The sequence below is a fragment of the Zalophus californianus genome, chromosome 7 (assembly GCF_009762305.2).
Source record: "Zalophus californianus isolate mZalCal1 chromosome 7, mZalCal1.pri.v2, whole genome shotgun sequence".
Classification (NCBI taxonomy): Eukaryota; Metazoa; Chordata; class Mammalia; order Carnivora; family Otariidae; genus Zalophus; species Zalophus californianus.
The window spans coordinates 104,176,915-104,194,532 of NC_045601.1; the positions used below are offsets into that span (position 1 = coordinate 104,176,915).

At 38.1% G+C, this 17,618-nt stretch overlaps 1 protein-coding gene across 2 annotated transcripts in view; it reads right to left on the reverse strand.

The window, feature by feature from the left end:
* Positions 1-17,618, reverse strand: part of MEP1A (meprin A subunit alpha) — a 39,647-nt gene that overhangs the window by 18,882 nt on the left and 3,147 nt on the right. For both annotated transcript variants that reach the window (XM_027602737.1, XM_027602735.1), the window contains exons 4-7: positions 16,024-16,064; positions 15,404-15,479; positions 7,210-7,327; positions 486-661 (exon numbers count right to left, since the gene is read on the reverse strand). In XM_027602737.1, the coding sequence (XP_027458538.1) occupies positions 486-661; positions 7,210-7,327; positions 15,404-15,479; positions 16,024-16,064 (411 nt within the window). The remainder of the gene's footprint in view (positions 1-485; positions 662-7,209; positions 7,328-15,403; positions 15,480-16,023; positions 16,065-17,618) is intronic.

The window sequence follows — 17,618 nt, forward strand, 5'->3', positions numbered from 1 at the left end:
ATTTTGTTTTTAAACACCTATCATTGATTTGGTAAAGTACCAAAAATGTTGTTGAGTATATATTAGGGTCATCATATGTTCAACTAAACTTCAAGCAGACTCCTAGACCTACATGTGATCTCACAACCAGAAAAATGACTATGACATCCTCAGAGGATGTCAGTTGACTGTGGCAGGAAAATAGATAGCATTTTAGATAGATTTTCAACAAGAATACTGAAACAAAGCAAAAGCTTCTGATTAACTTTCAGTTAACATTGAGTTAGCCAACATATTCTGTTCCCTAAGCCCCTTTTCTGGGGTCAGTTATGATCAGATGAGCACAGCCCACAGCAAAGGCCAACAAATCATACTCATTTCCTATTCTGTGTTCCCAGCTGAAGCTTCTGTCCACACACAGATGTGGCCCGGACATCCCAGGTTGGTCCCAGCAAGTGATAAAGATAACAGCAAATCCTACCCAAGTACCTTGGGTTTCTACACACCTGGAAGAATTTCATCCCACCAGATGTTCACATAGTCATCTCGGTCAGTTCTTGACTGCTCATGGTAAAATCCCAAAGCATGGAGGATCTCATGTTCAATGATGGCCTTATAGTCACATCCCAGGCCAATAGAAAGGTTCTGTCCCACGTGTTGATCGCCAACCTGAGACCAGCACCTTTAAAGAAGAGAAGAAGGAAATTTTCTCCTGAAGAACTCTCAAGTGGCTGTAATTCACAGGGTTCCAGAACACAAATTTGAAGGAAGTTAGGTTTGATTAAAAAAAGAAATTATCAATAGCATTCTCATAAGCTAATAGTTCAAAATAGGAGACTGGTTAAATGAGCAACATTTCCTGGAGGGAATAACAAGCAGGCTTTAAAACTGGTGGTCCATTATTGAAGTAATAATACACTCAGAGGTAAATCAATCCTAAGAATGCACCAAGTAGAAAGACATAAAAATTAGCACTCTTTCTCACCTTCACAAACCCAAAGGGCATTCCACAGAATAACACTATTGCTTTTGTACCACAATATTAAGTTGTCTCTGGGTGGTGGCTATGGTTGATTTAAATTTTCTCCTTTATACGGAAACGAATTTCCACAATTCCTATAATGAGCAGGTGTCAGTTTTATAATCGTGAAAAAGAACCTTATTAAAGAAGTAAGTCCATTTCTTTGGCTGTCAGCCGATGCGCAGCATTACGAAAGCACAGAGCTGGCTGCCTACCATTTCTGAAGCGCTCCAGGTGAGAAGGACCCATAACTTCCCACAGATAACAGTGGACTCAGGAACTGCTGGCCGATTATCCAAATTCCTCATGGTGCAGCCTCTTGCCCCCTTTATTTCCCAACTCTTTTTTGTCTTTCTTCATAAATCCAGCCTTCCACCTCTAGTAAGCAAATCCAGAGCTTTCCACGAATTGTTTCCTTATCTGCTTTAAGGTGGGGAAGAGAATCTATACTCTAACCAGTGCTCAGCAGAATCAGAGATTTGCTCATACTTTTAAATGTGACTGATGGATTCCAAGTTCTTTGGTGATAATCACATTGTCTTACCTACCATTCCCCCCCCCCCATAGATTGCTAATATCATAGGCCTTCAAATGCTCATGGATTTGATTTACAGTCAAAGGCCCATCTTAATTATCTTCTAATAATATTTAAGGCATAATTTACATACCATGAAATTCACCAATTTTAAGACTACAATCAGTGATCTTTTGTAACTTCACTGAGCTATGCAAACATCACCATGATCAATTTGCCTCTCTGACAGTGGCATTTCATTACCAAATTGGTTGACTGTGAAATATCCAAAATCCAGAGGAGCACTTACTATTTCTCTTTTTTTTTTTTTAATCCCTACTCCAATGGAAACGTGTAAGTTGCAAAAATGCCACAACTCTGCAGCTCTGAATCTTTTCCCTTATCTTTCTAAAAGAGCCCAGTTAATGTCCTGCTTCAGCGGGACCAGAGCCCTGAAGGGTTTGGGGCACTTTACTGCAGTTTATTTCTCCAGACCATCTTCTTTCCTCCCCTTTCTCTTCCCCTTACTTAAATGTAAGAGAGACACCTCCTGGCCAAAGGCAGTAAGAATCTGCCAGACTCAGGTTTTACAGCCAATGGCCCTCAAAGCTGACCTACCCCTTCATCAAGTACTTGGGGATTGATGAGCAACTCTATGCCAGCAAATTAGATAACCTGGAAGAAATGGGTGCATTCCTAGAGATGTATCAACTACCAAAATTGAACCAGGAAGAAATAGAAAATCTGAATAGACCTATAACCACTAAGGAAATTGAAGCAGTCTTCAAAAATCACCCAAGAAACAAAAGCCCAGGGCCAGATGGCTTCCCAGGGGAATTCTATCAGACATTTAAAGAAGAATTAATACCTATTCTCCTGGAACTGTTCCAAAAAATAGAAATGGAAGGAAAACTTCCGAACTCATTTTATGAGGCCAGCATTACCTTGATCCCAAAACCAGACAAAGACCCCATCAAAAAGGAGAAACAGACCAATATCCTTGATGAACATGGATGCAAAAATTCTCACCAAAATACTAGCCAATAGGATCCAACAGTACATTAAAAGGATTATTCACCACGACCAAGTGGGATTTATCCCTGGGCTGCAAGGCTGGTTCAACATCTGCAAATCAATCAACGTGATACAATACATTAACAAAAGAAAGAACAAGAATCACATGATCCTCTCAATAGATGCAGAAAAAGCATTTGACAAAGTACAGCATCCTTTCTTGATCAAAACTCTTCAGAGTATAGGGATAGAGGGTACATACCTCAATATCATAAAAGCCATCTATGAAAAACCTACAGCGAATATCATTCTCAATGGGGAAAGGCTGAGAGCTTTTCCCCTAAGGTCAGGAACGCGGCAGGGATGTCCACTCTCACCACTGCTATTCAACATAGTATTAGAGGTCCTAGCCACAGCAATCAGACAACAAAAAGAAATCAAAGGCATCCAAATCGGCAAAGAGGAAGTCAAACTCTCACTCTTTGCAAATGATATGATACTGTATGTGGAAAACCCAAAAGACTCCACCCCAAAACTGCTAGAACTCATACAGGAATTCAGTAAAGTAGCAGGATATAAAATCAATGCACAGAAATCGGTGGCATTCCTATACACCAACAACAAGACAGAAGAGAGACAAATCAAGGAGTCGATCCCATTTAAAATTGCACCCAAAACCATTAGACACCTAGGAATAAATTTAACCAAAGAGGCAAAGGATCTGTACTCAGAAAACTATAAAATACTCATGAAAGAAATTGAAGAAGACACAAAGAAATGGAAAAACGTTCCATGCTCATGGATTGGGAGAACCAACATTGTGAAGATGTCAATGTTACCTAGAGCAATCTACACATTCAATGCAATCCCCATCAAAATACCATCCACTTTTTTCAAAGAAATGGAACAAATAATCCTAAAATTTGTATGGAACCAGAAGAGACCCCGAATAGCCAGAGGAATCTTGAAAAAGAAAAGCAATGCTGGCAGCATCACAATTCCGGACTTCCAGCTCTATTACAAAGCTGTCATCATCAAGACAGTATGGTACTGGCACAAAAACAGACACATAGATCAATGGAACAGAATCGAGAGCCCAGAAATGGACCCTCAACTCTATGGTCAACTTATCTTTGACAAAGCAGGAAAGAATGTCCAGTGGAAAAAAGACAGTCTCTTCCACAAATGGTGTTGGGAAAATTGGACAGCCACATGCAGAAGAATGAAACTGGACCATTTCCTTACACCACACACAAAAATAGACTCCAAATGGTTGAAAGACCTAAACGTGAGACAGGAGTCCATCAAAATCCTAAAGGAGAACACAGGCAGCAACCTCTTCGACCTCAGCCACAGCAACTTCTTCCTAGAAACATCGCCAAAGGCAAGGGAAGCCAGGGCAAAAATGAACTATTGGGATTTCATCAAGATAAAAAGCTTTTGCACAGCAAAAGAAACAGTCCACAAAACCAAAAGACAACCGACAGAATGGGAGAAAATATTTGCAAATGACATATCAGATAAAGGGCTAGTATCCCAAATCTATAAAGAACTTATCAAACTCAACACCCAAAGAACAAATAATCCAATCAAGAAATGGGCAGAAGACATGAACAGACATTTTTCCAAAGAAGACATCCAAATGGCCAACAGGCACATGAAAAAGTGCTCAACATCGCTCGGCATCAGGGAAATCCAAATCAAAACCTCAATGAGATACCACCTCACACCCGTCAGAATGGCTAAAATTAACAAGTCAGGGAACGACAGATGTTGGCGGGGATGTGGAGAAAGGGGAACCCTCCTACACTGTTGGTGGGAATGCAAGCTGGTGCAACCCCTCTGGAAAACAGTATGGAGGTTCCTCAAACAGTTGAAATTAGAGCTACCATTCGATCCAGCAATTGCACTACTGGGTATTTACCCCAAAGATACAAATGTAGGGACCTGAAGGGGTACGTGCACCCCAATGTTTATAGCAGCAATGTCCACAATAGCCAAACTGTGGAAAGAGCCAAGATGTCCATCAACAGATGAATGGATAAAGAAGAAGTGGTATATATACACAATGGAATATTATGCAGCCATCAAAAGGAATGAGATCTTGCCATTTGCAACGACGTGGATGGAACTGGAGGGTGTTATGCTGAGTGAAATAAGTCAATCAGAGAAAGACATGTATCATATGACCTCACTGATATGAGGAATTCTTAATCTCAGGAAACAAACTGAGTGTTACTGGAGTGGTTGGGGGTGGGAGGGATGGGGTGGCTGGGTGATAGACATTGGGGGGGGTATGTGTTACGGTGAGCACTGTGAATTGTGCAAGACTGTTGAATCACAGATATGTACTTCTGAAACAAATAACGCAACATATTTTAAGAAAAAAGAAAAAGAAGAAGATAACAGGAGAGGAAGAATGAAGGGGAGCAAGTCAGAGGGGGAGAGGAACCATGAGAGACGATGGACTCTGAAAAACAAACTGAGGGTTCTAGAGGGGAGGAGGGTAGGGGGATGGGTTAGCCTGGTGATGGGTATTAAAGAGGGCACATTCTGCATGGAGCACTGGGTGTTATGAACAAACAATGAATCATGGAACACTACATCAAAAACTAATGATGTAATATATAGTGATTAACATAACAATAAGAAAATTTAAAAAAAAGAAAAAAAAAGTACTTGGGGATTGAGTTACAAACTGAAAAGAAGCCCCGAGAATTTTACTAGGAAAAAGAGAACTTTGGGAAAGTGATCACATTAGCTTCGTTTTATTTTTAAGAAAAAAAAGGGAGAGAAAAGGTGGTAGCTAAAAATGGAAATAAAAAGGTTAAGAAAATGAACTTTTTTTCCTGAAATCCTCAATAAATAATTAAAGGCTTTGGTACTTTCTTGAAGCACAAATGTTGCCAAGGGACAAGATGAAAAGGTCAAAAACAGAGAACCTCTTAAATCAGTGTTCTTGGCGAGGCCCGGGGTATACTTTACATGTTTTTCCTTCACGTAAAAAGAAACTGTGCAAATGCTACTGGTTATCGCCACTTCTGTGATCCACAAGAATCTCAGGACATGTCCAGAAACACATTCACTATCTTACTACTAAAGTGGTTCTTCTGGCAATATTCCCAAGCTGGGTGAATAAAGTTACCACTCACCAGTGAATGAATCAAAAATCATAGAGACATCCTTGATTCCTCTTTCTTCTGAACCCCTCACATCAACTGACAACCAGCTTTTGAGAAGTCTCCCTGTTTTCATAGTTCTAAAATCTATTCCCTCTTCTTCATTTCAACTGCATCTTCTTTACTGTGGGTCCCTTATTCTTTCTGTCCTAGACAATTGGGACAATTCTTTCATTGGTCTGCTGCCACCAGTCTTGCCCACACATCAATTCTTCATCCACTGTTGCTAGAGTAATCTTTCTAAAACGGAAAACTGAACATATAATGAATCATGCCCTAAATGGTGGATTCCCTCACACGTGGTTTATCTATTACCAGGCTCCTGTTTATCATCCTGGCTTCATGGCTCACCACTCTGCCCCTTACATGCGAAGCTTCAGACACTCAGAACTGAATGAATTCTCCAAGTAAGCCAGATTCATGTTTATGTTTGCTTTTTCCTTCTCTCTCTCTCTTCCTCTTTCTCTTCCTTCTTCCTCCTTCCCCTTTCTCTCTTGCTCTCCCTCTCTTCCCACCCCCATTTTGTCCTTCCCTCTCCTCTGCCTCTGTGTCCTCTTATGGCCCAGGGCACTCCCCTTAGCATATATAACTATTTACTTGTTTTTTCTCCACCACCCCCAACTGCCAACTGTAAACCTTGTGAGATCTAAGACCGTGTCTCAGGCTTCTTTGTATCTAGAGACTGGCACACTTCCTGACACATAGTAGGTGTACATAAATTTCATTTTTAATAAAAAGTCTGAGCCAAGAAAGCAACTATTCAAGTAAGAAAGGTACTTTACTTGTATCTAAGTGGTCATCACAATTTTACTTTTTTTACTGCTGTTTTTTGCATTTTTTTTCCTTAGGAAGCTAAATCGTGTGCTAACTTCCTTCCTCATCTCTGCTATCCATCCATGACGAACAAAAACACCGACAGAACTAGATAACGAAATCCAGGCAACACCTAGAGGCAGTGTGGGGAACTGCAGCGGGAGGAAATGTGTCCAGGTGGGCCCTAAAGACACATACATGCAGTCACAGCAGATGGTCGCTTTGCTTCCCAACCTCATCTAGCCCAGGTTGGTTGACATAAATACCACTGAAAAAAAGAGCTTATTTCTTGATATACCCTTTATTTCTCCTAGGAAATAAATAACAAAAAACTACATCTAGAACTTTTCAAAGAGGTCCAGCCAACAAAGCGCCATAATTTAAACCCGTGCCATAAAAAAGGGTGTATAATTTATACTTTAATACACCTGACTTAAAAAATAAAGTACTGTAATTTAAAACATGACCTAAACCCAGGAAAAAAATTGAAATAAATCTCCTGGGGTGCATAAGTATCCAAACAACTCGTTCTCCATCTAGATCATTAAAAATGTTACAGACTTTAAACTCACAGAGAAAGATTTGATTTTGCTTTTAGTTTCTTTCCAGTTTCTTCTTTTGAAAGACATGTATCACTTTTATAAACAAAAGGGTGCATGATTACACACTCTGTAAAATTTCATCCTTACCCATCAAACTTCTGAAATATGATATATGAGCTTTCTCCTTCATAGGGCTTGAAATCCACACAGGACTTGAGGCGGAACATTTCAAAGGCATAAAGAATGGCTCCTTTGGCATTCAGCCCTGCAGAAATCAGTAAAAATATCAATGAGCATTGCTTAGATCTTAGATAATATACATAACATAGTTGGAGAAAATCTTGCCCCCACATGAAATCCACAGAGGTCCATGATATATTTTTTGGTAGTAAGCAGATTCCTTGGAAACTAAAACTATAAAAGTAGTCGTGTATATAAACATTAAGTGTAAACTTTAAATCCATAATGTAACTATACCTACGAAATAAGAATACACTCATGTGTGTGTAGCTGAACAAAATTATAAACTAACTTCCTCATTTCCTCCCTTCCTCTTCCTTATTCAAGTGGAGATCCTGAGTGCACTGCCTCGGGAGAGTCACGCTGCAGAGCAGAAGACAGAAGTGACTGCAAGCCATTTCTGTCTTCTGTGTGAATAAAGCACCTGGAAAGAAGCAGCGAGAATGGTATTTGCACCAGTCTAAGAAAATACCCCCTCTTGTTGGAGGAAGAGAGCAGAGTTTAGAGAGGTTTAGGGGTTCTGAAAGCATAAGGAGCACATATGATGTTTACCCTGCTTCCCTGCAAGACCCCTGGAGAGATGGCAAGACTACACAGGGAGCACTGGAAACAACCTTGGAAAAGATTTTTATACCTCAAACTTGGACCCAAAGCAGCAGAAGCCTAATAGACCCGAAGAGGCCAGAACGGTAGATGCTTAGTAACCTATAGGTTAGGACCAGTGACAAATGTCTTTACTTTCGCCTAACGTGCACACTCCCTGGCATTGCATGAGACAAGCATATGGTGGGGAGGAAAGATACTCTAGAGGAACAGAGATTACGTTTTACTTAGTATGTGTTCTGTTTTTTTTCCTCCCATCGACTGACTGAAGGTAGAGCTCTAAGTTAAAAATTAAACTAGGTTATATAATGTTGAATTATATTGGTTGTATATTTGATTTTGTGCATTCTCTCAAAGAGTTCATAATTCTTGGCAGTTTACCAAGTGCTTACCTTATGTTTTCCTGGCCCTTATTTCATTTAATAAACCACCAAGTTGGAGATGCCACAATTCAGATGTCATAAGATTATATTAAGGTCATTAAATAAATACTCAATGTAATCATCAGTAAATTACTTGTGGAAACAACACAGATAACAACACCAAGAGTATGCATTAGGCCTACTGAAGGACTGTCATGAAGTTTTACCCATTCTTAGTGGCATCTATAATATGAATATTTGTACCCAAGACAGCTTAGTTGTCACAAAAGTTTAAGAAAAAAGACCAGAGATAACGTAGCTGGGGCAAAATATTTGCAAAATACATATCTGACAAAAGACTTGTGTCTAGAATATATAAAGAACTCCTACAACTCAAAGGAGAATAGACAAATACTAATTTTTTAAATGAGCAAACTATTTAAACAGATATTTCACAAAGGGAGACATACAAATGACCAATAAGTAAACAAAAAAGAAAGTGAAACAACAATAAGTAAACTAAAACAACAATTAAATGCCACTACATGTCCACCAGTATGGCTAAAATTAAAAAGATTAACAGCAACGAATATTGGCAAGGATGTAGAATAAATAAACTTTCATTCATTGTTCATGCAAGTTCGTAAAATGGTACAAGCACTTTGAATGAGATCCAACACTAAACCTATGTCTATATTATAACCCAGCAATTTCACTTTAGATGTTTATACCAGAGACATTATAAAAACTTATATTCAAAACAGACATGTACAAGAATGTTCATAGTAGCTTTATTCATAATAACTCAAGCATAGAATCAACCCAGGTGTCTATCAACAGGAGATCGGTTGAACAAGCTGTGATATACTGTATTCATGCAATGGAATGCCACTCAATAATAAGAGGGAACAAATTATTGATGCACACAACAACATTGGTGAATCTCAAAAACAATTACTGAGTAATCAAAAAAAGCATAAAATATGACTCCATTTGTATGAAACTCTAGAACAGGCAAAACTCATCTATGATTAAAACAACAAAAAAGTTATTTCTGGAAGGGTGAGAGTACTATGAAAGAACATGGGAGAACTTTCTGGGGAAATAAAATGCTCCATATCTTAATAGGAGTTGTATGAATATTTTTACATTGTATAAGTGTAGTGTATAAATTACAAGGTGTATAAATAGTTAAAACTCATTGAACTGTACACTTAAGGCTCCATGCATTTTACTCTATGCACATTTTATATAAAAAAGAATCATAAACAAACATTAAACTTTTGTTAAAGAGACACATGCTGTAGTAATTGGGGTAAAGCATACTGGTCCATGAAATTTACTTTGAAATGTATCAGAAATAGAATGTATTGATAGAAGGATAGAAAGATGGGCAGGTTGGATCGAGAAGATAAAGCAAAAGCAGCAGAATGTTGTTCGTATAATGTAGGTAATGAGTATATGAGTGTTCACTGCACAATTCTTTTAGCTTTTTATATATTTAAAAATTTTCATAATAAAATGTGGAAAAGAAAAAGACAATAATTACAACTTTAAGGAAGGAAAAAAACCTGTTAAACTCTATTTCCAGTAAAAAATGCCCTTCAAAATGAAGGCAATAAAGAAGTTATTTTGGAGAAAGAAGAGAATTTGTCACCAACAGTTTTGATCTACAAGAAATGCTAAAGGAAGGGGCACCTGGGTGGCTCAGTCAGTTAAGCATCCAACTCTTGATCTAGCTCAGGTCTTGATCTCAGGGTTGTGAGTTCAAACCCCATGTTGGGCTCCATGCTGGTTATGGAGCCTACTTAAAAAAAAAAAATTGCTAAAGGAAGTTCTTTAGGCTGAAGAGAAATGGCACCACATAGGAACGCAGATCTCCAGGCGGAATGAACAGCACCGGAAATTGCAAGTATAAAAGTAAATATAAAGACTACTTTTCTTCATTAATTTTAAAAGAAAACTGATTAGAGCAAAAAGAAAAATGATAACACTATATTATGAGGTTTTTAAATATATAGTTGAAAAGTATAAGCCAACAATAGCACAAAATAAAGGGGTATAAATGGAATTATAGTGTTGTAAAATGCTTACATTTTATGCAAAAGGGCACAATATTAAGTCTAAGTATATTGCACATGTTAAGGCTACAAATTGTAATCCCTACAGCAAAGCCTCACAGAATAATACAAAGAGATTGAGCTAAAAGCCACTACACGAACCAAATGAAATATTAAATTATTGGATTTAACCAAAAAAAGGTAGGAAAAGAATAAATAAAAGAAAAAATAGAAGACAATAACTGATAGTTCTAAATCAAACTATATCAATAATTACATTAAATGTAAATAGGGGAAGAGAGGCAAAAATGAAACAAGACAAAACCAGAGAGGGACACACACTATAAGGGACCCTTAATCTTAGGAAACAAACAGTGTTCTTGGAGGAGAGAGGAGTGGGAGGGATGGGGTGGCTGGGTGATGGACATTGAGGAGGGTATGTGTTATATAATGAGCACTGGGTATTATATGAGATTGATGAATCACAGACCTGTAACCCTGAAACAATTAATATGTTATATGTTAATAGAATTTAAATTAAAAAATTAAAAAAATATAAAAAATTAAAATTAAAAAAAAATCGGAAAAAAGTGTAAATAGACCACATGTTCCAACTGAAATTCAGAGGTTGATAGACTGGATAAAAATGTGAGACCCAAATATATACTGTCTAAAAAAGAGACACTTTAAATATAAAGACATTGATAGGAGTAAAAATCTGAAAAAGATACACAATGAAAACAGTCAGTTTTATAAAGCTGGTGTAGTTATATTTAAATTAGACACAGTAGACTTCAAAATAAAGAGGATTACCAGACATAAAGAGAAATTTCTCTAAATGATGAGTCAGTTTAGCAAGATGACTTAACAATGTGCTTGCCCAAAAGAGCAGTTTCATGAAAACTCTAAAAGAAGAAATAAATAAACACACAATTATAGTTAAAGAGTTTAACACCTCTCTCTCAGTAACAGATAAAACAATTAGTCCAAAACTCCTTGCAGGTAAAAATATTTGAACAACACAATCATCTTGACTTATTTGACATTGATAAAATAACACACCCCACACCAGCCAAATTTAAGTTCTTTTCCAGTGCACGTGGAACAGTCACAAAGATAGGCCACAAAACATGTCTCAGTAAATTTCAAACGATCAAAATCTTATAGACTATGTTCTCTGCAAACCTCACCAAAATTAAACTAGAAATCAATAATAGAATATCTAGAAGCACTATCGACATTTGTAAATTTAAAAACACACTTCTAATTGACCCATGGATTTTAAAAAATTGCAACAGAAATTAGAACATATCTAAACTTTAATAAAGATACAACCATATCAGAATTTGTGGAAAACAGTAAAAGCAGAGCTTCAAATAAAATTTATAGCTTTAAATGCCATATTATAACATTATCTTATTAGAAAAATGAAGGTTTAAAATCAATGATATAAATTTCCACCTTTAATATAAAAAAAGAAGAGCAAATTAAACTGGAATTCAGTAGAAGAAAGGAAATGTTAAAGACAAGCAAAAAACAACAAAATAGAAAGCAGGGAAGAAAGAGAAAATTAACAAGTCAAAATTTACTTTTTTGAAAAGATTAATAAATCAATACACTGCTTAAAAAACAAAAACAAAACAAAACAAACAAAAAAGGAAAGTCACAGACCGGGAGAAAATATTCAAGATATCTATCTATCTATCTATCTCTGACAAAAGACTTCATCCATAATATATGAAGTTCTTCTACAAATAACAAAAAGACAAACGTGATAAAAAAAAAAAAGCATGATGAGAGTTGAACAGACATTTCATAAAAGAACATACACAAATGGCCAATAGCACATGAAAATGTGGGAAATATCATTAGTCATTAGGAAAATGCAAATTAAAATCACAGTGAGATTCCATTTAAAACCACCAGAATGGCTACAATTAAAAAAGATTAATACCACCAATGTTACTGAAAATGTTGAGCAAATGGGACATTGCTGCATTGCTAGTGAGAAGGAAAAATGGTATAGCCACTTTGGAAAAGTGCTTGACATTTTTTACTAAAGGTAAATATATATTTGCTGTATGATCAAGCAATTCTATTTCTAGACATTTGCTCAAGAAAAAATATATATACACATATATATATACACACACATATATATATATCCATGCAGACTTGTACAAGAATGATCATAGCAGCTTTCTTCATTATAAAAACCCAAACTTGATACAAAGCAATGTCCATCAACTGAAAAAATGGATAAATAATTGCCATATTACTGAGTAGTAATAAAAAGAATTAACTACTGGTCTGCCACGATATGGAAAAACTTCAAAAACATGTTAAGCAAAAGAAGCCAGATACAAAGGAGTACATACTGAATGATTCCATTTATCTATAAATCAGGTAAAACTAATCTATAGGGAAAAAAAAATTAGAATGGTAGTGTCTTGGAGAGGGGTGTAGGGATTGCCTGGAAACAAGCACACGGGCAATTTCCGGAGTGATGGGATATTGGGTTACATAAGTTTATGTATATATCAAAAGCCATTGACTTTTACACTGATTTGTATATTTTACTCTGTGTAAATTTAAGAAAAGAATTGCATACAAATGTGAAACTCTAGGGTGTTTGCTTTTTGCAATGGTATGGGCCCAGGCACCTGAACCTTTTTTTAACACTAATGGTGATTCTCATTTGGTACTACTTGAGAACCACCACTGTGTCCTCACTGCTGCTACCTTATTTCAGGCCACCTGCCTTCCATCTTGCTTTCTTGATCTGTCACCAACTTACAGCTAAAGAGACCTTGCTACTCAAGCTGTGGCCAGCAGACCAAAAACATCAGCATCCCCTGGGGGATTGTGCAGACTCTGAGACCCCACCCCGGATTTCACAAGATCCTCAGGGGAGCCTTATGCACATAAAAGTCTGAGAGGCACTGACTTAACGCCTCACAGAGGCATGGTGAAGCTTAAACCAAATATTAGGTGAAGGCACAGTGTCCAGAATAAATTGGCGATGCAGTAAAGCATGCCTATGTCTTGATGGACATGGAAGGGGGAAGAGCGCAGGTGCCCAGACAAGAAGAAAAATTGTAATGGGGAAAAATACGCTCTCAAAAGTTGATGTTTCTTAAGTCACATTCCAATAAATATGGGTGCTCTGTGAATTTGCAAGTGTGCGGGCAACACCGGGGGGGTGGGGTGGGGGAATAAAACCTCTTCTCAAACCCAACACCCAAAACACAAATAATCAAGTCAAAAAATGGGCAGAAGACATGAACAGACACTTCCCCAAAGAGGACATACAAATAGCTAACAGACATATGAAAAAGTGTTCATCATCATTAGCCATCAGGGAAATTCAAATCAAAACCACACTGAGATACCACCTTACACCGGTTAGAATGGCAAAAATTGACAAGGCAAGAAACAACAAATGTTGGAGAGGTCGTGGAGAAAGGGGAACCCTCTTACACTGTTGGTGGGAATGCAAGTTGGAACAGGCACTTTGGAAAACAGTGTGGAGGTGCCTCAAAAAATTAAAAATAGAGCTACCCTATGACCCAGCAATTGCACTACTGGGTATTTACCCCAAAGACAAAGATGTAGTGAAAAGAAGGGCCATATGCACCCCAGTGTTCATAGCAGCAATGTCCACAATAGCCAAACTGTGGAAAGAGCCGAAATGCCCTTCGACAGATGAATGGACAAAGAAGATGTGGTCCATATACACAATGGAATATTACTCAGCCATCAGAAAGGACGAATACCCAATTTTACATCAATGTGGATGGGACTGGAGGAGATTATGCTAAGTGAAATAAGTCAAGCAGAGAAAGTCAATTATCATATGGTTTCACTTATTTGTGGAACATGAGGAACAGCATGGAGGACATCAGGAGAAGGAAGGGAAAAATGAAGGGGGTGGAAATCGGAGGGGGAGACGAACCATGGGAGACTATGGACTCTGAGAAACAAACTGAGGGTTTTAGAGGGGAGGGCGTGGGGGATGGGTTAGCCCGGTGATGGGTATTAAGGAGGGCACGTACTGCATGGAGCACTGGGTGTTATACGAAAACAATGAATCGTGGATCACCACATCAAAAACTAATGATGTATTGTATGGTGACTAACATAACATAATAATAAAAAAATAAAAAATAAATAAATAAAACCTCAAATTTCCAAAAAAATTACTGAGAACAACAGCATTTGTTTATAACTAGCTCTCCTCTAGAAAAGGGATCAGCACTGATAACAGTGATGGAAAATATTGAAACATAAACTCTATCTCCTGAGAGTGGGAGCAGCCTAACAGCGCATTAAGATTGAGCAAGCTTGTCACTGTTTCCGCTTTCCTCTGATCTTCCCCCAACAGGCTTTGTATCATCGTGGCTGCTCAGCTGTCAGTCACCAGCTCTGTCACCAGCTGTCAGACACTGGGGTCACCAGTGTCCACATGTGGCTTTGAATATTTATTTATTTATTTCCCCCAAGTATTATTTCCAACAACTACTGGACTATAACTTAACCAGTCCTCTATCTTGAGAGAGAAAAGAATTAAAATTATTAATACTGAGGAACAAGGACTCTGAGCATGTGAAGTACAGACTTTTCTATTTCTCAAAAGTGTGGAATGTTTGTCTCATAACAAAAGGGGAAGAAATCAGTATGCTGAAAATATATTTAGTTTCACTAAAACAAAACTATTATTTAAAGCATAAGTTTTTCATGGTTGTGAAGCCAAATAATGTTTCATTCTATTTTTGTTCTTTATGGTGTTTTTGGTTTTATTAACATGTTAATGTGGTCTGTACTTTTAAAAATTATTTGATACTCTGTAATTTTTAAAATTACTATTCGATGCACTGTATCTCAGACTCGTTAAGCAGCATTGGGTCAATATAATGTTATGCTTTTCATCCCATGGGATAAAGAATTATCAGGGCTTGGAAACCCCCATATGCTTTGCTGTTACTCCCAATCTGAAGCCGATGAACAGGAGGAGCGGGGGTGGGGGGCGGTAGAAGAGTAAAATCTAAAACTCCTAATTAAAACAATTAATATTACCCAGATTATCAGCCAGAATGTAAGGAATGGGGAACTTCCACCTGGTGTTAGGGTCTCTCAGGCCGTTTCTGGGGTTCTGTGGAAATAAGGCAAAGATGGAAACAATGAATCGTGGATCACTACATCAAAAACAATGGAAGGTGAGTCCTCCAGGGCCCCTGGCCTCCTCCTTCACTAAACTTTAACACCACAAACAACCTATCATACAATTCAAACAATAGTGTTTGTATTCTGATTACAAAAGCAAAACAAGTTCATCACAGACAACTTGGAAACTTCAGGGAAATTATTAAGAACAAAACTTAAAGATCTGCAATTTCCAAAAACTGAGATAGCCACTTTAAACATATTGGTTCATTTCGTTCTCTCATTCTTCACTTACTAGGAAAAGTGGGTGAACAAGTAATGTGATAATTAGAGATTCTTTGTCCTGTGTGCTAATTTTTCATCTGTTTTTGTCATCATCAACCACAGTGGAGGCCCTTGTGGGTACAGATGATAGATTAGATTCTTTCATGTCCTCCACAGTGCCTAGCCCAGGGCTGGACACAGCAGAGCCTCCCAGTCCTAAAAAACAGCCAGTTCTGAGGAATGTTACTGTGTCCTTGGCAGGTACTCACTCGCAGGAGGATGTCTCCTTGAAAGAGGTCCAAGCCCGCAGCTAGACACAGATTAAAAAAAAAAAAGGAAGAAAGAAATATTTGAATGAGCATTACTAAAAGGCATTTCTCATAATAAAATTAATATTTTCCATTGTAAATCTTGGCTTGTTAATCTTTGGTCGAAGTCTTTTGGAAACAATGCAAAATTCTCTCTAATTGAGTAAATGTAAATAGCCCATGAATATCACGTATTATCACATCCTGTCTTCATTTTGGAATAAGAAAACTTGTCCAAGAATCTTAAAAGTAAGAAATGAGTTAGAAGAGATCTTTTGGATCGTTGACTCCAAACCTCTCGTGCTTTAGGGGGGCACAAGAGTGTCTTGAGACAGGAAGTAATGCACACGAGGTGGTCAGCAGTTGAGTGGGCTTAAGAACTCCTGACTTCCTATCCGGGGCCCTTTCTGCTATTGTTCCATCCTTCTTTGCGACTCTAGGTAAATGGGTTGGTTTTGCTCTGTCCCATGAAAAAACAATGGTACCCTCCAAAGCCAAGCTCAAGATAACGCCCTTGCAATAAAGACCAGGCAAATATGGATAGATCCACTCAAAAACTGTATCTCCAAATATCTGCTACCAGGAGCTTAGCATAATAAACTTTCCTCCCTTATGGTATTCCTTGATTCTGGCCACGTAGTGTTTTTGCAAATAGGATTCTTAAAAGGGAAGATCCTTGTGGGAAAAATTTATGAACATTTAAAAGAATGTCTCTTCTTATGACAACCTTCATGTTTGACAAACAGCCTTCCCTGTAAATCACAAAATACTTCAAACAGGGTCAGTGGATCGTACTTCATTCTGAGAATAGCACCTGATTTACAGCTGGGAAATCAAGCTAGAAAGTTATCACCACAACCTCACATGGTAACAGAGGTCTCATTTGGCAAAGCTGAGGGCTCATTCATGGTAAATGACCCCACTGGGGTCTTAGGTATTGGGAGAAGCCGTGGTGTCACTTGCTAATGACTAACTAAATCATCACGATCCCTATCCCCATGCCCATATTTCTTAACCTCCATAAACCTAAACTATGTATATAATAGCAGCACAATTAAACAAAGACAAATGGCATTGATATGACTGCCCCATGGGCAGTAGGAGCCAGGTTTTGAATTGCTTTTTCAGTAGGGGTAATATGTGCCCATCTATCCACACTCTGGCTCAGGCTTGTCATGAACAAACCCATGCATTTTCTGACACTGGCCTGGATTTGGGTTGGAGGTGAGAGCTGGGCTATTCTAGAGTGATATGAACAAGCTCATTCAGACCTTGGCCCCCAGGTTGGTCAGTGTAGATGGGCTCATGGAGGGTAAGAGAGTGCAACAGTAGGGTGGGGGGAACACTTCCCAAAAAAGCATATATCCATTAAAAATAAGCCTCAGGAAGGGTACCTGGGTGGCCCAACTGGTTGGGCATCTGACTCTTGATTTCAGCTCAGGTCATGATCTCAGGATTGTGGGATCGATCCCTCTGTCCACGGAGCCTGCTTATGATTCTCTCTCTCCCTCTCTCTCTCCCTCTGCCCGCCCCCCCCCCCCCGTTCATGTGGAAAA